The 25,218-nt window shown below is 47.4% G+C and overlaps 1 protein-coding gene across 11 annotated transcripts in view; it reads right to left on the reverse strand.

Annotated features, from left to right (window-relative positions):
* Positions 1-25,218, reverse strand: part of GTDC1 (glycosyltransferase like domain containing 1) — a 252,240-nt gene that overhangs the window by 46,556 nt on the left and 180,466 nt on the right. For all 11 annotated transcript variants that reach the window (XM_064154596.1, XM_064154638.1, XM_064154593.1 and 8 more), the window contains one exon: positions 12,999-13,358. In XM_064154596.1, the coding sequence (XP_064010666.1) occupies positions 12,999-13,358 (360 nt within the window). The remainder of the gene's footprint in view (positions 1-12,998; positions 13,359-25,218) is intronic.

Genomic DNA, 25,218 nt, shown 5'->3' on the forward strand with positions numbered 1-25,218 from the left:
AGGCTGAGGGAGCTGGGGGTGTGCAGCCTGCACAAGAGGAGGCTCAGGGCAGAGCTCATTGCTGCCTGCAGCTACCCAAAGGGAAGCTGTAGCGAGGTGGGGTTGGGCTCTTGTGCCAGGGCAAGTTCAGGCTGGATGTTAGGAGGAAGTTGTTGTCAGAGAGAGTGATTGGCATTGGAATGGGCTGCCCAGGGAGGCAGTGGAGTTGCCATCCCTAGAAGTGCTCAAGCAAAATCTGGAACAGCATTTAGTGCCATGGTCTGGTTGACTGGATAGGGCTGGGTGCTAGGTTGGGATGGATGAGCTTGGAGGTCTCTTCCAACCTGGCTGATTCTGTGACTGCAAATGAAATCTATTCTGGCAATCATTTTCATGGAGGACCAAGGACTTTCCCAAATCAAACGACTTTAATACACATTTTCTATGTTAAGAACTGAGGAAAAAAACATAGGATAAAAAAAAATTAAACCTGAACCCCCAAATTTCTGCCTAACAATGCTCAAGATAACTGCAGAAGAGGAAAAATGACTGCTGGGAAAGAGCCATTAGGGAAGAAACAGGGGAAAAACAAATAACTATGGAAATGCAAACATGAAGGAAAAAGTTAACTGCTTTCCAATCACAGTTTTTTTCCATCTTTTTTACACTTCCAGTACAAGGTAGAGGTTGCCTTTGCCTGTAAATATGTAGTTAAGGCCAATGAATTTTCTTCTTCAGCTGATGTGCTTACAAAATGCCTTTGCTGTAATTGTGCCTCTAAACATTGTCTGGCATCATCAGCATCAAAAGTTATCACAGCATCTAATACCCCCTCAGTTAACAGAAAATGGAGTCAAGTAGAAGAAAATGGGTTTTGCATAAGTGTCACTGGAAAACAAAAACCCAACAACAAAAAGGGGCCTTGCAGAATGAATGTCACCCAGCAACTAAGAGGTCCTACAAACGAAGAAGGTCCTGTGCTTGCAACACAACTCTGTGAGCCAAGGAATAAAACAGTGGCACTAGAGGCACAAAACCCAGCCAAAGAGCAGTGGCAACTCCAGGGGTTTATCTCTCTTCCAGCCAGTGAGGTATTTACAGTGACCTGTGTGTGCTTTACCTTCTCATCACCATTTAGTGCCATGGTCTGGTTGACTGGCCAGGGCTGGGTGCTAGGTTGGACTGGATGAGCTTGGAGCTCTCTTCCAACCTGGTTGATTCTATGATCCTATGATTGTTTCAAATGGCTGGCCTGAGAAAAATGGGAGGCCTTTTGCTTTATGCTGGAAAAGCATTTTCTCCCAGCTGGTGTTAACTAGAAGAGATGCATTAGATATAGACATATATATATAGATATATATAAAAGAACCTTGGGAGTTTATTGTTGAGGTTCTTCTTCTCTTCCCCCCTCACAACTCACAAAGACAAAACAAAAGAAGTGTATTCTCTATCCAAAGGATCCTCAAGATCAGCATCACTCATTGAGGCTCCTGCTTATTTCCTCCAGAGAGGTTAACCTCCAAAGACAAAGGTCCGTGTTTGGTCCCAGTTACCTTGGTGCAAAGATCAATGCCTTTGAAGCCAGCCCTGCCCCATTCTAGCATTCAGAGAAGTTACCATTTCACTGGAAGTCACAACACAGAATCACAGACTGGTGAGGGCTGGAAGGGACCTCTGAAGGTCACAGGACATGAGGGGTTGGAAGGGACCCAAAGAGATCATCGAGTCCAACCCCCCTGCCAGAGCAGGACCACAGAATCTTGCTTAGGTCACACAGGAACACATCCAGATAGGCTCTGAAAGTCTCCAGAGAAGGAGACTCCACAACTTCTCTGGGGAGGCTGTGCCAATGCTCTGTGAGCCTTCCAGTCAAGAAGTTCCCTCTTGTGTTGAGCTGGAACCTCCTGTGCTGCAGCTTCCATCCATTGCTCCTTGTCCTAGCCCAGGGAGCAGTGAGCTGGATCTCTCCATTCCTTCCTGGCCCCAGCCCTCAGATATTTATATTAATTAAATCCCCTCTCAGCCTTCTCTTCTCCAGACTAAGCAGCCCCAGGTCCCTCAGTCTCTCCTAATCAGGCAGTGCTCCAGTCCCCTCAGCATCCTTGTAGCCCTCCCTTGGACTCTCTCCAGCAGGTTCTAGAGGAAGGTGTCCCTGCCTATGGTGGGGGGGTGGAATTGGATGAGCTTTGAGGGCCCTTCCAACCTAAACCATTCCATGAACCTATTAAACTACAAGACATGTGCCTGGCAGTCCTCACCACACATGATCTTCTGTGATTCCCACGGTATGATTCACATCTCCAAAATACAACTGCCTGGCAGGACTTAACGACCTTAAAGGTCTTTTCCAACCTAAATGATTCTGTGATTCTGCACTATGATACCCAACCAGTTATGTTGCCTGGGTCAAAAAATAAGTCATGGTCCTACATCCTTCCTGGAGAAGAATTAGCTCAGGTACCTCACACAACTCATCCTTTTTGAATTTGTGAAGCTGCCATCTCCAGGGATGAAGCTCCTTAGCAGGAACTTTCTTGGCATCAAGGCCAAGGCTTGAAACTCATTATTCAGCAAGGTTAAAGTAACTACAAATCTCACTGCTTTCAGAATGAGGAATCAACTCCTTTCAGAGAGTCAGTTTTTGCACAAACACAACTGAGAGACAAAGCAGAGATTAGAGGACAAGGAGAGTGCTCAAAAAGGGTGAGAACATAGACAAAAAACAAGCAAGGGAGGAGGAGGGAAGGGAGAGTCAAACAATTGCAGAAAGAATATCATAGAATCATAGAATCATAGAATCAACTAGGTTGGAAGAGACCTCCAAGATCATCCAATCTACCCTACCTGTAGGCTCCTTTCAGATACTTTCAGAGAGGATAAAGGTTTACACCAAATCCCTCTAAAAACAATGACAGGCAAAATTAGGCCATGGAGCTCAAATACAGAAAAGAGAGCAGATTGCTGAGCAGAAGAATCAAGTGCATTTGGGGAAGCAGTGAGTAAAAGAACCCCAAAGTTCTCTTTTATCATGATTCTTTTTCAACCTATTACTTTTTAGGCTGTCAGGTAGTGATTGGACTGGGTTGGACTGGATGAGCTTGGAGGTCTCTTTCAATCTGGTTGGGTCTGTTGTTCTATGGATGGGCCACTTAGTGCCATGGTCTGGTTGATTGGCCAGGGCTGGGTGCTAGGCTGGGCTGGATGAGGTTGGAGGTCTCTTCCAACCTGGCTGTTTCTAAGATTCTGTGACTGTTTGGAGCTAGATGTGAAATTTGCATTTCCTAAGCAAGCACTGGAGAGCAGAGCTCTTTGGGATTTCTTTCTGTTTAAATAAGCACTAATGTAGTGATAGGACTGGGGGGAATGGAACAAAGCTAGAAATGGGTAGATTCAGACAGGATGTTAGGAAGAAGTTCTTCAGCATGAGGGTGATGAGAGCCTGGGGCTGTGGAGACTGGAGAAGAGCAGCCTGAGAGAGGATCTGCTCAATGCTATGAGGAGAGACTGAGGGAGTTGAGGCTGTTCTGTCTGGAGAGGAGAAGGCTCCCAGGTGACCTTACTGTGGCCTTGCAGTATCTTAAGGGGGCTACAGGAAAGCTGGGGAGGGACTTTTTAGGCTGTCAGGTAGCGATATGAGTAGGGGGAATGGAACATAGCTGGAAATGGGGAGATTCAGCCTGGATGTTAGGAAGAAGTTGTTCAGCATGAGAGTGGTGAGAGCCTGGAAGTGGTTGCCCAGGGAGGTGGTGGAAGTCTCATCCCTGGAGGTGTTTAAGGCCAGGCTGAATGAAGCTCTGGACAGCCTGCTCTAGTGTGAGGTGTCCCTGCCCATGGCAAGGGGGTTGGAACTGTGGTCCCTTCCAACCCTGACTGATTCTCTGATTCTATTAAGTTCTCCAGTATCAGTATGAAGTCAGCTAAAAGTTGGTAAATAAAGGCTTTCAGGAGAGCTTTATTAAATCACTCATGACTTATCAAGTTAAAACTCCCACTCAGATACCTTAATAAAACTTTCAGGGAAGATATTTAATTCTCCTGGAAATCAGAAGGCAATTACTAACCACAGGAGCTGCTGTCAGCTACAGCACCCATCAGCCTGCTGTAAACAGAGTATTTACCAACCACTCCAATTAGTTCTCCAAAGTTTCAGTTTCTGAAGGTCAAAGAACTATCTAACTGCTTAATAAAGAAGCAAAGAAGTACCTCTAAATATCTCCCAGCTCTGATGGGCTTATATTCTGCTCCTTAGGTGAGGTATTAGCAAAGCTTATTTATTTTCATTTCCAAGGCTTTTATTTGCTCATTCCCTTGTGGTAAAGCTGATTTCCATGATGATTCCCTTCTTAATTTTAATACCCTTTTTACTCATCATATAGACATAAGAATTTTCCATAAAATAATGAAACCCTTCCAAAGGAAACAAAGACAACTAAGGCTGGGGAGAGGCCAGGAACACAAACCCTATGAGGAGAGGCTGAGGGAGCTGGGGGTGTGCAGCCTGCAGAAGAGGAGGCTCAGGGCAGTGCTCATTGCTGTCTACAACTACCTGAAGGGAGGCTGTAGCCAGGTGGGGTTGGGCTCTTCTGCCAGGCAACCACCAATAGAACAAGGGGACACAGTCTGAAGCTGTGCCAGGGCAGGTCTAGGCTGGATGTTAGGAGGAAGTTGTTGTCAGAGAGAGTGATTGGCATTGGAATGGGCTGCCCAGGGAGGTGGTGGAGTTGCTGTGCCTGGAGGTGTTGAAGCAAAGCCTGGATGAGGCATTTAGTGCCATGGTCTGGTTGCTTGGCCAGGGCTGGGTGCTAGGTTGGGCTGGATGAGCTTGGAGGTTTCTTCCAACCTGCTTGATTCTATGATTCTATGGATGGGGCACTTAGTGCCATGGTCTGGTTGATTGGCCAGGGCTGGGTGCTAGGCTGGGCTGGATGAGGTTGGAGGTCTCTTCCAACCTGGCTGTTTCTAAGATTCTATAAGTGAGGAAAGTGAACTACAGCTTCCTTCTTCCTTTCCTTTCCTGCTTTCAGTTAATTGATCCACTGCCACACGCATATAGGAAAGATACTTCTGGTTGTGTGCTTTTCTTTCTCTAATGAAAGCAAAATAAGGTTAATTAACATAAACCCCCCTCACTCCTCCAGACGTGGAATTTTGTACTTTAGCCATGCTGCCTTAAGTGCCTTGATTTCCCAGTAATGACCTAGTTCTCCTAATGAGTAACATTAACCCCTGGCTGTAGCTGTCCAGGACTTAATTGTCAACTGGAGCTGAAAGAGGAGAGTTTGCCGATCAGCAGGTATGTGGTATATTAACTCATGTCATTTCAGACCCTAATAAATAAATCTGTTGCTAAGGCAACAGGAACATCAGCTGTATCACTATTTTTTCCCCCTTCTTTCCTCCCCCCACCTCCCCCCATTTTCAAGGAATCACACATCCAGCTTTAAAATAAAAGGAAATTAAGCACATGTACCCATAATTAGAAGCACCACCGTCTCTCATCTCAGGAACAGATCTACACTAATGAAGAGAGGCATTCCAAAAGGGGAACTGCTGGCTGCTGTGACCAGGGTAACTGAAATCATTTCCCTCCACTGAGGGAATGCAATTTGAAGTAGACATCAGAGGGAGAAGAGATCACAAAATGTTTTAGCCCTTTGTATGTCTGAGATAGCTCCCCTCTCCCTCAGTGCACTGCTGCTCCCGGCTGAGCAAACCGCTCCAACCCTCCGTCAGGAGGTCTGGCGATTGAAATGCTGAGAGGGAAAAATACCACTCAAAGCCCTGAACACCTTCACTGCCCTCTGTTAAACACAGAATGGCTCAGGTTGGAAAGAATTTCATCTTGAATACTGTGTTCAGTTTTGGGCTCCCCAGTTTAGGAGGAACAGGGATCTGCTGGAGAGCATCCAATGGAGGGCTGCGAGGATGATTAGAGGACTGGAGGGCATGGCTTATGAAGAGAGGCTGAGGGACCTGGGGCTGCTTAGTCTGGAGAAGAGAATACTGAGAGGGGATTGGATAAATGCTGAACAACTTCTTCCTAACATCTAGCCTGAATCTACCCATCTCCAGCTTTGTCCCATGTCCCCCAGTCCTATCACTACCTGACAGCCCCAGAAGTCCCTCCCCATCTGCCTTGTAGCCCTTTTCAGATACTGAAATATCATCTCCTCCAACCTCCCCACCATGGGCAGGGACACCTCTCAACTAGACTCAGCTGCTCAAGGCCTCCTCCAACTCCCAGGTTGGACACCCCCAGGGAGGAGCAGCCACAGCCTCCCTGAGCAGCCTGTCCCTGGGTGCAGATTCCCTGGTCTCCAATGTCAAAGAGTTCTGAATTCAAAGGCCAACAGTACCCACACAAATTCTACCTTTCACTGCCAAGCTGAGGAGGAACAAGGCACTGCTATTTCAAAAGCAGTTCTGCAGGCTGCCCCATCACAGAAGGCACAACACTGACTGCACTCTCTGGGACAAGCTCCTTCCAAGGACTTGCTCCCGAGTGAAGGGGATCAGGCTCTTACCAGATGTTGGTACAACAAGAGTGATGACATAGGAAGTGTTTCTTCAGCTCTTGGAGCCTGTGATGCTCTTGCTTTGAAAACAGGCAACTGGGCACAGCCCTATCTCCAAGCCCAGCCTTTTCCCTTAGACCAGAAATCTTCAGATCAGGTTTTTCAATCTAGATTATCTTTCCTTCTTCTGAATTTCCTCGTCGTGACTTCCACCACCTTTCCTCTTGCTCCTCTATCTCCTGCCACCCATCCTTCCCCCTGCTCTTGTCACAGGCTGGTACACAGAGGCAGGAGATAAGGGCTTTATCTGATCTCCCACGTGAACCGATAGCAGCCATTTGTTTGCACGTGGGTGTGAATTCTGGCTGATTCCCTGCGTGATCTTTTATCACCCCTGTAAAATTAGGGGAGGAGAATTGATTTCTGACAACTTGCTCTCTTATCAGGTCTTCAGCTCTTAAGATGATACAGCAAAACAGGCAAGAAAGAAAAACAAACCTAAGGCTTGGGTGAATGTCTTGTGCAAAAAAGCAGCACTGTAGGTCTTCCCCGTGAAAGAAAGATCACAGAATGCATCAGTTTGGAAGGAACCCTGGATGTTCATCTTGTCCAACTCCCTTGCAGTCAGCAGGGACATCTCCAACTAGATCAGCTTGCTCAGATGTGAAGAGGGTCCAAAGTTACAATAAAATTGCCAGGTGGCAACCTGGGTGATGTGACTGTAGTCGAGGTGCAGCGGGTTTGCAGCTTTGCCCATCCACTATCACACCTGCATGCAGACAGACCTGAGGAACACTGTGGTGCACCCCAGTGACAGCAAAAACAGCTTTGGCAGGAGTTTGTGGCCTCGTTGAGGAGCAATGAGAAGGAATGATGTACACGTATAAGTGCTGTTAGACTAGTTCTGGGGGGAGAGGAGGGTTGTGCTACACTGATCACTGCCACCTTAATTCACTCATCCTTTACCAAATGAACATTTTAGCACCTTGCAATGCAGACCTGTGGGACACAACAAAGTTCTGATCACATATGGGAACTTTGTCCTCTGACCACCAGAATTTCACTTTCCATTTCCACCAAAGGGTAAAGGTAAACCCTTGGCACAACCCTTGTAAGAAAGCAGCTTGGAAACCCATCGCAGCCTTCACCCGGCTCCTCGGCTGAAAGTCATTGCTGCTAGCAGCTCCTTGCTGGTAGATGTTTGCAACAAAACATTAGACTTGATGAGAAAGGAGAAAACAAATGACTCTGTGGAGAGCCCAGCAACCCTGCTGAATCACAGAACCACAGAAACATGCAGCTTGGCAAAGCCCCTCAGGAGCACCAAGTCCAACCTAGAACCCTACTCTACGAGATTCACCTTAAATCATAGCCCTAAGCACTGCATCCAAACTGCCCTTAAACACAGCCAGGCTGGGTGACTCCACCACCTCCCTGGGCAGCCCATTCCACTCCCTGACCACTCTCTCCATGAAAAAACTTTTTCCTAATATCCAATCTAAACCTCCCTAGCCTCAGCTTGTGGCCATTCCCCCTTCTGTCTCTGACTACTTGTGAGCAGAGCCCAGCAGCATCCTCTTCACAATGCCCCTTCAGGTAGCTGTAGACAGCAATGAGATCTGCCCTCAGTCTTCTCTGCTTCACACTAACCATCCCCAGCTCTCTCAGCTGTTCCTCATCAGATTTATTCTCCAGGGCCTTCCCCAGCTTTGTTGCCCTCCTCTGGACCTGCTCCAGCATCTTCACATCTCTCTTGTATTGTGGTGCCCAAAACTGAACACAACACTCAAAGTGTGGCCTCACCAAAGACAAGTCCAAAGGGAAAATCACCTCTCTGCTCCTGCTGGCCACACTGTTGTGAGAGTTTTCCTCTAGCAGCAGCACAACTCCACCAAGAGAAATTAGAGAGATAGCTAAAGGGCTATTTTGTTTGTTGGGTGAAGGGGAGCAAAAAAACCCCAAACAAACATTCCTTTCCTATTTTATTTCTCGTTTTCCTCTCCTCCAAAATGAAACCCACATGTAAATCATCAGGCTGAGACAATGGTCGTTAAGTATTATTGTACAGGACAATATCTGCGAGCGCTTTTGTGCTGGAAGAGGAGCAGGATCCCACTGCCAAGGTTTTACACACACACACACAAGAAAAAAACAACCCTCACACATTACAACACTTGGCAAAAATTAGTCCACTTTAGGCAGCAGCTCACAGCAGGCCTAAGAAGGGGATGCTTTTAAGATGCCTGAATAAGGCACGCAATGCTTTCCTCTTTACATAAGGCAAGGGGGGGCTTATTCTTGGCCCCACCGCACTTCCAGCCTCCTCCTTGTCACCTGTGCCACCCTCGGCTGCAGGCTGGAGGAGGAGCAGCAAACTAGCATCTGAATTGCTCTAATTCATGATGGTCAATTAACAACCAAAAAAAAAGAAAGAGTGCTTTGTTTTTTTTTCTATAAGCAAATTTCCATCAATCAGTTGCTAAAGCATCCTAAGACTAAAAGAGGGGTAGGAGTTGGGGGGCCAGAAGATTTGCATGCAGCATCCTCAGCCGCTTTCCATTTGCAGCGAGAGCCTTGCTGCGCTGGAACTCTAATGGGCTTAGAACAGTAAATTTGGAAGAAACTGATTGCTGCCCCTGTAGCTAGTAAATGCCTGCCTGGACTCAGTGGCATTTGGAAAGGAAAAAAAAAAAGGGGGGGGGGGGGGGGGGGGGGGGGGGGGGGGGGGGGGGGGAGAAGAGTGTTTTATCATAAAATTATCCCAGCAGAGTCCATTCTGCAAGATAACATCATCATCATCATCATCATCAGTACTCCATGCAGGACCCAACAGCTCTGGCACAATATTGCCAGTCATTTATCTGTTGTCAGCACAGGTTACACACTGTAATCCTTGACTGCCTCGGAATTAGAATGTCTTTGATGTCCCCACAAGAGTTTTTTGCCCGAAGGCTTTACCAATGCTCGGCGGCTCAGTGTTTATTCCTCGTAATCTTCCTCTCATCTCCAGGCTAGCAGTGACAGATGGTTATGGGCACACAATAGTATTAAGAGTTTGATATTTCTTTTTTTTTTAACCTTTTTTCTTTTTTTTTTTTTTTCCCTAATTTTTTTCCCCCTTTTTCTCCTCTCTTCCCCTCCCTCCCCCCCCCCCCCCCCTCTTTTTAATGCTGTGCTCTCTGTACAACAAATGGCTCTCAGACGCGGGCCAGAGAGCTGACATGGCTCGCTTAGGTAATGGCAAACAAACAGCTCGGGTTGATGCTTTCTGTCATTTTCCCTGCTCACCCTGCTTGTTTTCATTGTATACTCTCAAAGGTAAACTATATTAACCTTATAGACTGTTATTAAAAAGATATATCTATATGAGCATAAAGTGCTTTTCTCTCTTTCTTACTCTTTTGATTATGAAAGTAATACTGCTGACATATTGAACAAATATCCAATGTCAACATAAATTTTTAGTGTGTGATAATATTCCCCTTCATATAGCTGCGTGTCAGGCGGGAACCCATGGATGATGCATAGCAGTAAATAACCCAAACAAAATTAGTTCTCTTGTCAGCTTCTACCTTGTATGTCCCCAGGCATCAGTAAAATTGACTGCACGCTAGATTTTCAAAATTAGCCCTAATGTTAGCTGTGTGTCTGGCAACCTCCAAGTTTCCAATGTTCTACTATATTACCCGTAAGGATGAATGTCTTGCTTTTATATTTTGGCATTTGCTCTTGCTGATGTGGCTCTTTTTTTTTTTTTTCTTTCCTCCTTTTCTCTCCTCCCCCCCCCCCCCCCCCCCCCCACTTCTCTTCTCCAAATTAAAAATAATTTAGCTTTAACAATAAGTACGAGCACAATGCTGCATCTCTTTAAGCAACTAACTTTAGGCAATTAAATTAAATTAAAGCAGAAGGGGAAAAATATATATATATATACACAGAAAGGAAAGGAATTATTCAATTTAATATTGTTGATTTTATTACTGAGCTCTGTGCTGGTTTATGCAAACTAGTGAATAAAATGGAAAACGGTTGGGGCTTTTTTTTCCCTTCTTTGCCTTTGCTCTGCCTTTTTCTTTTTTCCCCTGAATGCAACATTTGGAATAACTCAGGTTCATATTGCAAAAGCAAAAAAAGTAGGAAACCTTCTTCCCTCCCTCTTTCACCTCCAAGTTGGCATCACAAAACTTTCTATAAGTGGGCATTAAAATAACAACAACAATAATAATAATAATTCAGTTTTTAACACCGATTAATATTATTATTGATATTGCATTTTAAATATGTGGTCTTAAGTGAAGGGATTTTCATCTTTGACTCTAAACCATAGAATCATAGAATCAAGCAGGTTGGAAGAGACCTCCAAGCTCATCCAGTCCAACCTAGCACCTAGCCCTGGCCAGTCATCTAGACCATGGCACTAAGTGCCCCAGCCAGGCTTGGCTTTAACACTTCCAGGCACGGTGACTCCACCACCTCCCTGGGCAGCCCATTCCAATGCCAATCACTCTCTCTGACAACAACTTCCTCCTAACATCCAGCCTAGACCTCCCCTGGCACAACAACACTGTGTCCCCTTGTTCTATTGCTGGTTGCCTGAGAGAAGAGCCCAACCCCACCTGGCCACAGCCTCCCTTCAGGTAGTTGCAGGCAACAATATGGTCTGCCCTGAGCCTCCTCTTCTTCAGGCTGCACACCCTCAGCTCCCTCAGCCTCTCCTCACAGGGCTGTGCTCCAGGCCTTTCACCAGTCTGTGAAGCAGGATCTCTCCCCAGACATTAACCTAAGCTAGGAGAAGGCAGAGCAGTTTGGGTGTCAGCAGGGGAAACATGATTAAAAAAGCCATGCGCCTCCTCCCCAAGAAAGGCTCCGTCGGAAGTGTGAAGTTGATTAAACAAATCCAAGACAGATTCCACATCAACTTCCAATCCCTAAATTTTATGTTCAGACATTTAGAGTCAAAGATGAAAATCCCTTTAGGTACCAGATGCTGCAGATCATCTGGGAGAGCTTCTGGAGTTTTAATGTGCTGGAAGTCAAATCCCCTGCAAAGGCGATTTGCCCCGTCGGTGCGGCGTACTTATTGCTTCACCTGCAAACAGTTGCTCTCGGAAAATCTGACCTACTGATCGACCCAGCAGCATCCCTGCAATAAACAGACCATAATCTGTGGATGAAGTGAACTCTAATCAGGCCACATGCAGATTAAACAAACAGCGAGGAATAAAAACTAGATTAAAATGTTCGTGCCCAATACCGGAAGATTATCAGGACATTTTACCTCTTTAAATCCTAATTTATGGCGGAGTCAAGCTAAAGTTTAGATGTTTTTTAGTGATTATGTGGCAGGGTAGATTTTGGGCTGCTCAGAGAAGATTCAGAGATCAGGTATTTGCGTGAGCAGCTGGAAAACAAACTAAATATTGTTTCCCTGTTGATGCATCCCAACAGGCTTTTATGTAACACCGAAGGGGAGCGGTGCGAAGGCAGGCGGTGCACTCACATCAGCTGCCCAGCGTCACCAGCTGTCTTTACACATTAAAGTAATCAAGAACAACGTGTCCAGGTCTGGGCTCCTCAATTCAAGAGAGATGCTGAGATACTGGAAGGTGTCCAGAGAAGGGCAGCAAGGCTGGGGAGGGGCCTGGAGCACAGCCCTGTGAGGAGAGGCTGAGGGAGCTGGGGGTGTGCAGCCTGCAGCAGAGGAGGCTCAGGGCAGAGCTCATTGCTGTCTGCAGCTCCCTGCAAGGAGGCTGTAGCCAGGTGGGATTGGTCTCTTCTCTCAGACAAGCAGCAACAGAACAAGGGGACACAGTCTCAAGTTGTTCTGGGGGAGGTCTAGGATGGATGTTAGGAGGAAGTTGCTGGCAGAGAGAGTGACTGGCATTGGAATGGGCTGCCCAGGGAGGTGGTGGAGTCACCGTGCCTGGAGGTGTTGAATCAAAGCCTGCCTGGGGCACTTAGTGCCATGGTCTGGTTGATTATCTCGGGCTGGGTGTTAGATTGGGCTGGACGAGCTTGGAGGTCTCTTCCAACCTGGTTGAGAATGATTTAAATATGATTTAAATAGCATTAGATGCTAACTGTCATCTGTGGTTTGCTTTAGACTAGAAGAAAGTTACCGAGTGATGCCATGGTTTCAGCATCAGGGGGGATCTTTTTCTGTGGGGTACAGGGTGGGGAAAGAAGAATTGATAACAGAATCATTTAAACTAGATGTTAGGAAAGGCTTCTTTCCAATGAGGGTGGTGAGACACTGGCACAGGTTGCCCAGGGAGGTTGTGGCTGCTCCCTCCATGAAGGTATTCAAGGCCAGGTTGCATGAGGCTTTGAGTGACCTGTTCTAGTGGGAAGTGTCCCTGCCTATGGGGAGGGCTGGAACTGGATGATCCTGGAGGTTCCTTCCAACCTTCACCATTCTGTGATTCTATGCCTGACCAAAGCCACACAAAAGCAATGGAAGCAAATTACCACAGGTTTTGAAGGTGCAGTATTTGCAGGACTTACCACCTGTGAGGCCAAGCAATGTGCAAAGGTCTTTGCTGATAGTCCATCCCACTCAGGACACTGGAAAGGTTAAATGTCAAATGTTGCTTATCTTCTTCTTGACAAGGATTTGTACCTTCTGGTGCTTCAGCCTCGCTGGGTCTCAGCGGTGCTGTTAGCGGGGTGGGCAGCCCCTCGTGCTGTGTGGTATCCAGGTCAGGCTGGGCTTCACAAACTCCAGACTCCTGCTCTGTGCTGCTGGTTCTCATTAAAGCTCTGCCTTGCTGCTGGCCAGGCAGGCTCTCTGATTGATAAGCATCTCCATGTCTTTTAACACCAATTACCTTTCCCAACCGGGCGAGCTTATGCTCCGGCATGAACCTGTTAGGAAGAAGAGGACATTGTGTTTGTGCTGGATTTCACTTTCACCTGTGACTTGTTAATTAATGGCAAATGAGAAGACAAGAAGAGGTTGATATTTTGCATCCATCCAAGCAACACAGAATTATAAAATCATAGAATCATAGAATGGTTTAAGTTGGAAGGGACCTCAAAGCTCATCCACTTCTGACCCTCTGCCATAGGCAGGGACACATCTCACTAGAACAGATTGCTCAAGGCCTCATCCAACCTGGCCTTGAACACCTCCAGGGAGGTTGTGGAGGACAGAAGCACAGAATGTGATCTTTGATCTTCTGTCATCCATAATCTCCCTGGGCAACCCTCACTGCCTTTCACCACCCTCACTGCAAAGAACCCTTAATCTCCCCTTTGCCAGTTCAAACCCATTCCTCCTCCTCCTGTCATTACAAGATCTTGTCAGTAGTCCCTCCCCAGCCCTCCTGCAGCCCCCTTCAGATCCTGCAAGGCCACTCCAAGGTCTCCTCCAAGCCTTCTGTTCTCCAGGCTGCACAGCCCCAACTCTCTCAGCCTGTGCTCACAGCAGAGCTGCTGCAGCCCTCTCAGCATCTTGGTGGCCTCCTCTGCACTGGCTCCAACACTTCCATGTGCTGCTTGTGCTGGGGGCTCCAGAACTGCACCCAGGACTGCAGGTGGGGTGTGAGGAGAGCAGAGCCAAGGGGCACAATCCCCTCCCTTGCCCTGCTGCCCACAGTGCTCTTGCTGCAGCCCAGCACAGGGTTGTGTCTGGGCTGCACTCACACTGCAGGCTCCTGTGGAGCTTTGCATCACCCCAGACCCCCAGGGCCTGTTCCTCAGGGCTGCTCTCAGCCATTCCCCACCCAGCCTGGAGTTGTGCTTGGGACTGCACCCACCCAGGTGCAGGACCTTACACTTGACCTTGTTGAATGCCATGAGGTTGGCCTGGGCACAGCTCCCCAGCCTGTCCAGGTCCCTCTGGATGGATCCCTGCCCTCTAGCAAGTCGCCTGTGCCACACAGCTTGGTGCCATCTGCTCCCTTGCTGAGGGAGCACTGATTCCTCTGCCCATGTCACTGACAGAGATGTTCAACAGCACTGGCGGGGGTTTGGAACTGGATGAGCTTTGAAGTCCCTTCCAACCCAAACCATTGTATGATTGTATGTTTACACACTGCAGCCTGTTTATAGAACTGTTTAGTAAAGCCAACACTTGCTCCACTTTATCAACCTCCTCCACAGCTCTTCAGCACTTTACCCCATCGCAGCTCCTTTCTGGGCTGTGAACAAACCACTCCCTCCCCTCCCTGTGAAAACAAATATTCTTCAACACCAGAACCATCCACTTCACCCTGCAGTGGAACACCCTTCAGTGCAAAGAGACCTTTTTCCTTCAAAAACACCACCACAGTACAAACATGCACATGCCAAGTGAGCTTTGCTGCAGTTGTACTCTTGACTAATTTTCTGAGGACTTTTCTTCAGCCCCTTAAATCTCTTTCCTGAATCACTATGCTATGGAGCTATCCCATGCAATGCCCATTGTTGGATGTCATTTGCCATCCCTTGGCATCTTATTTTCATGTTTCTGCTTATGCAGGGGCATGGTCAGCAGGGCAGAGAGGGGATTCTGCCCCTTCACTCTGCTCTGCTGAGACCCCACCTTGAATGCTGTGTGCATTTCTGGTGTTCTCATCATAAGAAGGACACAGGTTTGTGGAGTCAGCCTAGAGGAGGCCACAAAGATGATCCAAGGGCTGCAGCACCTCTGTTGTGAGAACAGGCTGAGGGAGCTTGGGGTACTCAGCCTGGAGAAGGGAAGGCTCTGAGGAGACCTAATAGCAAGCTTCCAGGAACTGAAGTGGGCTACAAGAAGGCTGCAGAGGGACTGTTTGCAAAGGCCTGGCAGGGGCAGGACAAGGGCAATGGCTTGAAATGAGAGGAGATTTGGTTTGGCTGTTAGGAACAAGTTCTGCACCATGAGGGTAGGGGAACACTGGAACAGGTTGCCCAGGGAAGCCAGCTGGACAATGCTCTGAGCAATCTGATCTAGTGGAGGACGCGCTGCTGGCTGCAGGAGCTTGCAATCCCAACCCGTTCTATGCTTCTCTGGACACATCCCCTTGAGGATAACACTTGCAGAGGGAATGCTGAGGGAGAAGTAGGTGAAGGGATTTGGCCTAAAGCAGCAAGTCTGTGTCTGAACCGAGAGGACTGCTTTACCACGCCCAATGTAACTCACACTGTGCACAATCACTGCCCTCACGAACAGTGCGAGAGGGCAGACTACCTAGACAGGCTGTATCCCCTCGCCTCTCTTTAATCTCCTGGCCACTCCTCCACTCAACACACCAGCTCTAGTTCTGAAGAGCTTTCCTGAGCAACCAGCCTTTATAAATCTGACCTGTCATTGCAGAATTTCTAATAACGTTAGATAAAACTCCACCAAGTCTCTCCCTGGAATAAACTATTTAATATCCTTTATTTAAGACATGTGTGTGCAATCAATTCCTTGGTATTTACTTGTATTACACACAGAGTATTCATCATCTTGACAATTTTTTCAAAGTTTCAGAACAACCATTTCACTTAACAGTTGTTGGAGGGGGGGAAGGAAGAAAGAAAAGAGAAGATTTATTTGATGGTTAACTTTGGAACAAGTTATCTGCATTAACTTCCATTGTTTTGGCATAAAGTAGTTCTGTGTATTTTACTAACAACAGTGGAGACATGATAAAGGATGTAGGCAGAGAGCCATACACAGCTCTCCCTGCAAGCCCACGGTGTGCATCTGAAAGCACTCATTTGTTGGGCTTCCACTGGAAGCCTTCCCTGCGCTCAGCCGCTTGGACTTCACTGAACTCACCCCTGCAGAAAGCCTCCTACCTGCCTGTGAGCTGCAGAAAGGCCACTCTAAATCATACGTAGTATAAACTTGTCCACATGATTGCAGTGATATAATGGATATTGTAGTCCCTAACCACCAGCTAATGTTCTTTATGACACTTAAATAAATGACCTGAAAATAAACTAATAACGACACGAAATCTTCTAGACCTGTCCGTGTGCATCTCCCAAGAGCAAGCTGGAGAAAGGCAGTGTCTAGTTAGCACATTTTTTGGTGTTTACATTTCCTCCAGAACAAGCCTTTTTTTTGCTCCAGCTCTTCTGGTTTTCCTCTTCCATGCTCTCATTAATTCCAGGCTCTTCAGTCAGGAGCAATGAAAGAACCAGAGATTGGTGGGGGTTGGAAGCGATCTCTGGAGCTCATCTAGTCCAACCAACTGGCTGGAGGGCTGAGCCCAGAGAGAGGTGGTGAATGGTGCCACATCCAGCTGGCAGCTGTCACCAGGGGTGTGCCCCAGGGATCAGGGCTGGGCACAGTCCTGTTCAATATCTTTACTGATGATCTGAAGCTGGGGATTGAGTCCAGCATCAGTGAGTTTGCAGATGACACCAAGCTAGGAGCAGGTGTGGAGCTGCTGGAGGGTAGGAGAGCCCTGCAGAGGGACCTGGCTGGCAGGCAGCTCTAAGGTCCCCTGGAGTCTCCTCTTCTCTAGGCTGAGCAACCCCAGCTTCCTCAGCCTGCCCTCTCAGCAGAGGTGCACACAAATATTACCCCTTTCAAGAGATTCCACAAGGTGCTGTCCTTTATGCTGAAAGGAACATGGAAACTGTTTTACTTCTCCGCAGAACTCATATATATTTAAACAGCGAAGGTTCAGAACAGTGAAACACTCACATCTCTAATTTTAGCATCCTGACTTGTTTTCAAAACTGGTGGGGTTTTTTTTCTTCTTTTATTTATTCAGCTTTTTGAGGGTCTCAGCCACATTGAAACAGTCCATCTGAAAACTTCATGAAGGCTTTAAGGAGAGGAAGCCTTGAAAAACTTCCCCTTTCTGCATACCGGGTATAGATGTTTAGCTAAAAAGATGGCTTAAAAGAGAGTTCAGATAGAATGAAAACTCCATGTGCTAAAACTCAGAGCCTCAATCTAAATATTTGCCAGTTTGAGTCACAGATTAAACTCCCAAATCTATACATTATGTATTTCCTTTTCGTTGAATGACCTGTTCTAGTGGGAGGTGTCCCTGCCTATGGTGGGGGGTTGGAGCTGGATGAGCTTTGAGGTCCCTTCCAACCTAAACCATTCTATGAATCACCTCACCCATCGGCCCTCTTGGCCACAAGGGCACATTGCTGTGCCATGGATGTTCTCCAGCAGCACTCCCAGGTCCCTCTCCACAGGGCTGCTCTCCAGCAGATCACCTCCCAGCCTGTGCTGCTGCAGTTTGTTATTGCTCCCCATGTGCAGGACTCTGCACTTGTCCTTGTTGCACCTCATTAGGCTCCTCTGTGCCCAGCTCTCCACTCTGTCCAAGTCAGCTCTATCAGCCAAGCCCCCCAGCTTGGTGTCAGCTCAGGTTGTGGAGTCACCATCCCTGGAGGTGTTAAAAAGGTGTAGACATGGATGGCACTTTGGGACCTAGTTATTAGGCTTTCTCAAAAGCCAGAATTTTGGCTGCTGTTCTAAGGAGAAGAAATAAAAATAGCTCATGAAAGCAGTTCTCTGGAGGCCGAAGTGGAACAGACAGCATCTACAGTAGTATATCCTTAGGGTTTGCATCTATATCTAAATTCACACCTAAATTGATACATTCCTGTTTAAATACATTTATAGCTTTTGGTTCTGCTGTCATGAATCACCTAATAGGAGCAGAACTGATGCCCTTTTATTTTCCTACTTCTCAAGAGATGACAACAGATGACAAAACTAAGAGGAGGCTGCTCTGAGATCAGGGATTTCTGTTCTTGATTATTTTCCATGCAATTACTGTCACATTTTGCTCTACAGCTAAAAAAAAAGAGAGTTGCTGAGTGTGGTCAGGTGTCCCAGATCTATGCTACAGTTCAAGGCTAAAAGCTCAAAAGAAGATTCCCAATATTTAGGGAATTTGCTGCTGGGGTTTATTGAAGTTGTCACATACTTTCAGGGATCTAATTTCACTTTCTGATCTTTAGCAATGGTTGTAATTCTTCATTCAGAAGAGGGAAGAGATTACTTGTCAGCAGTAATCTCTAACACAGATAATGCCATATAAATATTAGGGGCTTATAAGCATGGACAAGGATTAGGAGCAAAGAGAGAGAACAGAAAGAAAACTGAACAGAGCCAAGATTAAGCGCTGGGAAGGGCACAGCAGAAGGAAATAGAAGGTCTGTGGCTGAGGCTTGCCTTTAACAGGGCAATCTCTATCTGCCTGGCTGGAATAAGTAGAGGTTACACTGCTTTCTCTGTTTGCAAACTGCAAGATGTAGAAGCAAGAGATATTTATTTGGGATGTGATCATCATCATCCTCATCTTCTCTCAGTTACCTTCGCTCTACCAAACAGACTCAGGGGATCAGTGAGGTTGCCCCTGTCCTCTGTGCTCAAAGCCCACCCAGCTGGAGCACAGCCTCGCTCAGTCAGGTTTTAGCTATCACCAAGGCCAAGGATGAAGAAGAATTCCTTCTGGCAAATATGCCTAAATATTGCTGGTCTACCAATAAACTCACTAAATGCACAACTCATCCTGAGGAGCAGGCAGCATGCTCCAGGAGAGCATTTGAGACGTTCCACTGCCTTCAGAAGCTTTGTGGCTCTGTGCTGGATTCTTTAAAGCAGTTGCCTGAGGTCCTTTTTGACCTGAGGGGCCTAGAACTAGACACAATATTCCAGATGTGGCCTCAGCAGGAAAGAGCAGAGAGGCAGAAGAGCCTCCATCCACCTACTAACACACCCCTTCTAATCCCTCATGGGATGCCACTGGCCTTCTTGGGCAGGGAGAATCCATGCAATTACCATTTCTATGAGCATCCTTTTTGAGAAATGAAATAATGACAAATTAAAACCTCTCCAGAAAGATGGTGATTAACCACAAGAAATGTTTTATGACACAGGTGAAAATGAGTTCTGCATTCTTCTGTGCAAGATGGGAAAACATGAATTCAGTAAGAAGCCAAGAAAACAAAAAGGAATTGCTCTCCACTGCTCATTTAGGTAATGCAAATTTCACATCTAGCTCCAAACAATCAGAGAATCACAGAATCAACCAGGTTGGAAGAGACCTCCAAGCTCAGCCAGCGCAATCTAGCACCCAGCCCTGGCCAATCAACCAGACCATGGCACTAAGTGCCCCAGCCAGACTTTGCTTCAACACCTCCAGGCACGGCGACTCCACCACCTCCCTGGGCAGCCCATTCCAATGCCAATCACTCTCTCTGCCAACAATTTCCTCCTAACATCCAGCCTAGACCTGCCCTGGCACAGCTTCAGACTGTCCCCTTGTTCTGTTGCTGGTCGCCTGAGAGAAGAGACCAACCCCAACTGGCCACAGCTTCCCTTCAGGTAGTTGTAGACAGCAATGAGCTCTGCCCTGAGCCTCCTCTTCTGCAAGCTGCACACCCCCAGCTCCCTCAGCCTCTCCTCACAGGGCTGTGCTCCAGGCCCCTCCCCAGCCTTGCTGCCCTTCTCTGGACACCTTCCAGTATCTCAGCATCTCTCTTGAATTGAGGAGCCCAGAACTGGATACAACAGTCAAGGTTGGACTGGTTGATCTTGGAGGTCTCTTCCAACCTGACTGATTCTATGATTCTAAGGTGTGGCCTCAGCAGTGCTGAGCACAGGGGCAGAATAACCTCCCTTGTCCTGCTGTCCACCCTGTTCCTGATCCAGGCCAGGATGCCATCAGCTCTCCCGGGCACACTGCTGGCTCATGTTCAGCTACTATCTACCAGTACCACCCCTGACTGGCTACAACCTCTTCAGGTGCACCATGTCTTCTTGCTAGGCAGAACTGGAAAGGGGTGCTTGAAAACTGATACCACACCTCAAACCATCTTGCCTTTTATCTCTCCCCCCACCCCCCTGCCCTTCAATTAAAACTAATACCAGGATCTCATAACATATAATTTCCTGTTTTGTGGAAATACCTCTAATCAGCATCCCTAGGATGGATGTCTCCTTTAAAGAGGCTGGTTTGTAAGGCAGGCAATGCAGAGGGGAGTGCTATCATAACACTTCAATAGTTAAGTGACTTTATGAGAAAAAGACTTCCAAATGTTTCCTAAGCCCTTCCAAACCGCACCAAAGAACATTATCGTAAGATTATGTTTCCCCACGGCCTCCAATATTTAAGCTTGCTAGTCTCCAAATGATACTTGGATGAAAAATAGAAGTTTATGTAATGCATAAATCGTTGCTAGAAGAAAAGGCTGGTCCTTTAGAAAAGGGGCTCTGCAGAGATGTCAGATGACTCCTGCATTTTCAATAGCCCCCCTGTATTAATTGAACCAACGGCATGCCGGAGCTTTGGGGCTGCGCGGGAACGATCTGCCTTTGAGAGCTCAGCAGCCACCCTGTGATCTTACTCCTAGCAAATACTGCAAACAATAACTGTCCTCACCCATTACAGATCGAGTTACCCCTTAATAGATAGCCATTTTTCTTGCCCAGCATCCATAAGCCACATAAACTCTGCCCCACAGATCAATACCATATTCCGGCGACTCCACCATCAAAGAGGCTGGTTTATAGTAGGTTTTCATTTGACTCGGGGTTGCAATGTTCTGTGCAAGCCTAAGCTAACCACTGCAAGGGACTTTGCCAGCAAGCTGCTTTTTTGGCAGATTATTGGCAGGACATATTGGCAACAAAGCAGTGCAACTAAAGCCCTTCTCATAACTTACAGGTAAATAATGACTTTAATAAATTTATGTAGAAGGTTCCACTCGCGCACATCTGGTTCTGATAATGCACTCGACCGTGCACAGGCAAACTTCTCGTGTCTTACTCAGGAAAGCACATATTTCACCTTAATTATTTAACACTTTCTCAGGTATCCTGAGAAATAAATAAGCAATGAAGCCTAACTTCACTTGAAGGTTTCAATCGTACAGTGCCTTAGCTCAGAGCTCATCTACTCCAATCTCCCCACCACTGGCAGAGACACCGCTCGACTAGGCTCAGCTGCTCAAGGTCTCATCCAACCTGGCCTGCAAAACCCCCAGGGAGGAGGCAGCCCCCTGGGCAGCCTATTCCAGTGTCTCACCACCCTCACACTGAAGAACTTTTCCTAAGATCTACTCTGCCTCAGCTTCCAACCATTCCCTCTTGCCCTTCCTCTAAACACCTTCATGCAAAGTCCCTCTGCAGCCTCCCTGCAGGATCCTTTCAGCTATTGGAAGGCAGCTCTAAGGTCCCCCTGGAGTCTTCTCTTCCCCAGGCTGAACAACAAAAATGAACAAAGCTTTATCTGTAAGAGCTCAAACCAGTGACTGTATGCACAGAAAACCCTCAAACACATTTTGTTATCAACACAACATCCAAACAATAAGCAGCCCAGAGGCTATTGCAGAGCTGTCTCAGCCGCAGGGTAGTCAAATCCAAGATGGTCCAATCCAACTGCCTCTGCCCCTGAGGACTGTGGGGTAATGCAGAGCCTCTGACCTCCATCTGACCATGTGCTGCTGTCTTAGGTTTATCTGCACCTCATTTGTTTGCACTACAGCTGAAGGTTAAATGTGTACAGATTGGGATCTCAGCGTGGTTTAGAGGAAACTCTTGAGTTTTAATCCCAGTCTTTGCCCATGGTCCAAGCACCACAAGCCTCGTGCTGAGGAGAGACTTAGCAATGCTGATCAATACTTGAAGGGTGGGTGTCAGGAGGATGGGGCCAGGCTTGAGTGGCGCCAGGTGATGGGCAAAAACTTGAACACAGGGAATTTCATTTAAGCATGAGGAAGAACTTCAGAGTGAGGGTGGTGGAGCACTGGAACAGGCTGCCCAGAGAGGTGGTGGCGTCTCCATCTCTGGAGTCATTCAAAACTCCCCTGGACACTGTCCTGTGCAGCCTGACTTAGGTGAACTTGCTATGGCAGAGGGGTCGGACTGGATGAGCTTCTGAAGACCCTTCTAAGCCCTGTGATTCTGTGCTTCTCTAGAACTAGACTGACAGCATTTCCCTGCCCTAGGAAGATCAAGGCTTTGCCAAAAAAGCTCTAAAAATGTTACTACTAACAGCAGGTCACTAAAGGGTAAAAACCCACACCAAACAATCATTGCTGTCTACAACTAACTGAAGGGAGGCTGTAGCCAGGTGGGGTTGGGCTCTTCTGCCAGGCAACCACCAATAGAACAAGGGGACACAGTCTGAAGCTGTGCCAGGGCAGGTCTAGGCTGGATGTTAGGAGGAAGTTGTTGGCAGAGAGAGTGATTGGCATTGGAATGGGCTGCCCAGGGAGGTGGTGGAGTCACCGTGCCTGGAGGTGTTGAAGCAAAGCCTGGATGAGGCACTTAGTGCCATGGTCTGGTTGACTGGCCAGGGCTGGGTGCTAGGTTGGACTGGATGAGCTTAATCTACCCCTCCTAGTTCCTGGAAAATGCAAGTTGCCCATCACTGAGCTACCTACGATCCTAGAGATGCAAAACAAAAGATGCAGTCTGGTGTTGGGGGGGGAAAGAAAAAAGGGAACACAGTATCAACACAAGTGCCACTACTACCAGCTTGGTGCCGTAGCTACAGGATGGACCACAGAAGGATGGTGCCTACCCCATAAGGAGACACAGGCTTGTGAACAGCTTGAGCTATCACCTGCTCTGCAGCAGGATATGGGCGTCTTGAACATTACTGCACTGACTGCAATCAAAGCAGATAAAGAAATGAAATCAGAAACCTTGGAGACAGAAAGAGCTTGGCCATGACTCTTCAGCCTAATGCTTTGCTTCTCCAGCCCTGCTGGTACAGGCACAGCCCACAGGAGCATGGAGGACAGAAGTGGTCTCCCTGTGGTACCTGGAGGTGTTTGCTGGAAACAGATTAGCAAGGTGAAAGGTTTGCACAGGAGAAGTCAAAGGCATCACAATAACAGCACCAAGGAAGCTTCTCCTGCTCCTCCTTCCTGCTTGAGAGAGCCCAACACAAAGCCATAAAGATGCTGAAGGGAATGGAACATCTCTGTTATGAGGAGAGCATGAGGGAGCTGGAGCTGTGCTGAGGAGACTGAGAGGTGACCTCATCAGTGGTTATCAACATGTAAAGGTGAGTGCCAGGAGGCTGGAGCCAGGCTCTGCTGGGTGATGTCCAGTGGCAGGACAAGGGGCACCGGGTGGAAGCTGAGGCATAGGAAGTTTCATTTAAACATAAGGAGGAATTTTTTTCAGTGTGAGGGTGACAGAACCCTGGAGCAGGCTGCCCAGGGGGGTTGTGGAGTCTTCCTCTCTGGAGATATTCAAGAACTGCCTGGATGTGTTCCTGCTCTGGCAGAGGGGTTGGACTGGGTGAGTTTGGAGGTCCCTTCCAGCCCTGACATGCTGTGATTCTACACCCAAACTACCAATTTGTAGGGTGCTGGTTCCCTAACCCTCAGGTGTCATGCTCCATCTGGTGACCACAGCCAGCTGCCCCCATGCTCCACATCCTTCGCCCTGAGTGCTGGCAGCAACACGTCCAGCCTGTTGAACGCATAATTGAGGTTACACAGTCAATATCTGTGTCTATTCTGCTGGTGCATACATACCAACATTATAGAATCAGTCAGAGCTGGAAGGGACCACAAGGATCATCTGGTTCCAACCCCCTGATATGGCCAGGGACACCTCACAATAAATCAGGCTGTCCAGAGCCTCATCCAGCCTGGCCTTAAACATCTCCAGGAATAGGGTTACCACCACTCCCATGGGCAACCCCTTTCAGGTTTTCAGCACTCTCATGCTGAAGAACCTGAGGGTAGCAATGTACTTTAACAAGAACAAGGGGACACAGTCTCAAGTTGTGCCAGGGCAGGTCTAGGCTGGATGTTAGGAGGAAGTTGTTGTCAGATAGAGTGATTGGCATTGGAATGGGCTGCCCAGGGAGGTGGTGGAACGGCTGTGCCTGGAGGTGTTGAAGCCAAGGGGCTGTCTGGGGCACTCAGTGCCATGGTCTAGTTGACTGGCTAGGGCTGGGTGCTAGGTTGGGCTGGATGAACTTGGAGGTCTCTTCCAACCTGGTTGATTCTATGATTTTCAAAGGTGTTACAGAGCCAGTGCCTGTGTCTATTCTGCTGGTGGGTACATCCCAAAGTGCTACTATAGAATTGCTTTAACTGAGGACAGTAACAAATAGGGAACAGTTACCACGCATCAGACTTTCACTGTGCCCAAGTCAGCCCAGGCTTTGCTTGCTGTTTTGGAGCACTTCTTCATTTATGGGAGTCAGATTTCGTAAGGGTTAAAACTCAGCAGGTCCTTGTTGAGGTCTATTGGACGTGCTGGTAAAATCTGCTGTTGCTGCAGTGGACTTGCTTCTAATTTGATCTGTTTCAAGGATTCGGTATCCTTCCGGCACGTTAGGAACCTGAGGGCATATATTTGTATTGTTTAAAGGCAGGAAATTCTGTGAGCTGAAATGAGAACATATCCCCTTTGCCTTCACGGACTTTTGTTATTTTCTCTTCCTTGTGGGGCTTTGGAAACAAAAGCAGTGAAAGCTGAAAGTTTGAACAATAGCAAATTACTTTCAAGGAAATAAATAAAAAGGCAAAATACTAAAGCTCACTTTCACAGCTTTATTCAGGCACTTTCTATAGATGCAAATGAGGCTTAGCCAGGCATCAGAAAACACCACTTGCAGCAGGGCCTTAGCCTGCAACAGGATCATACTGGGTTTGTCATAAAAGACCTTGGACTTTGCTGGTTTGCTTTATGATTGTTCCTTTCCAACCCTGTACCAACTTGCACCCCACCAACTTCATGACAGAGTTGATGTGTTTTGTGCTAACCACAGAACTAGGCCAATCATAGCTTTTGTTTTGAGGGGAAAAATGATGAATCTCTTCA

This window comes from Pogoniulus pusillus, chromosome 2 (assembly GCF_015220805.1).
Source record: "Pogoniulus pusillus isolate bPogPus1 chromosome 2, bPogPus1.pri, whole genome shotgun sequence".
Lineage (NCBI taxonomy): Eukaryota > Metazoa > Chordata > Aves > Piciformes > Lybiidae > Pogoniulus > Pogoniulus pusillus.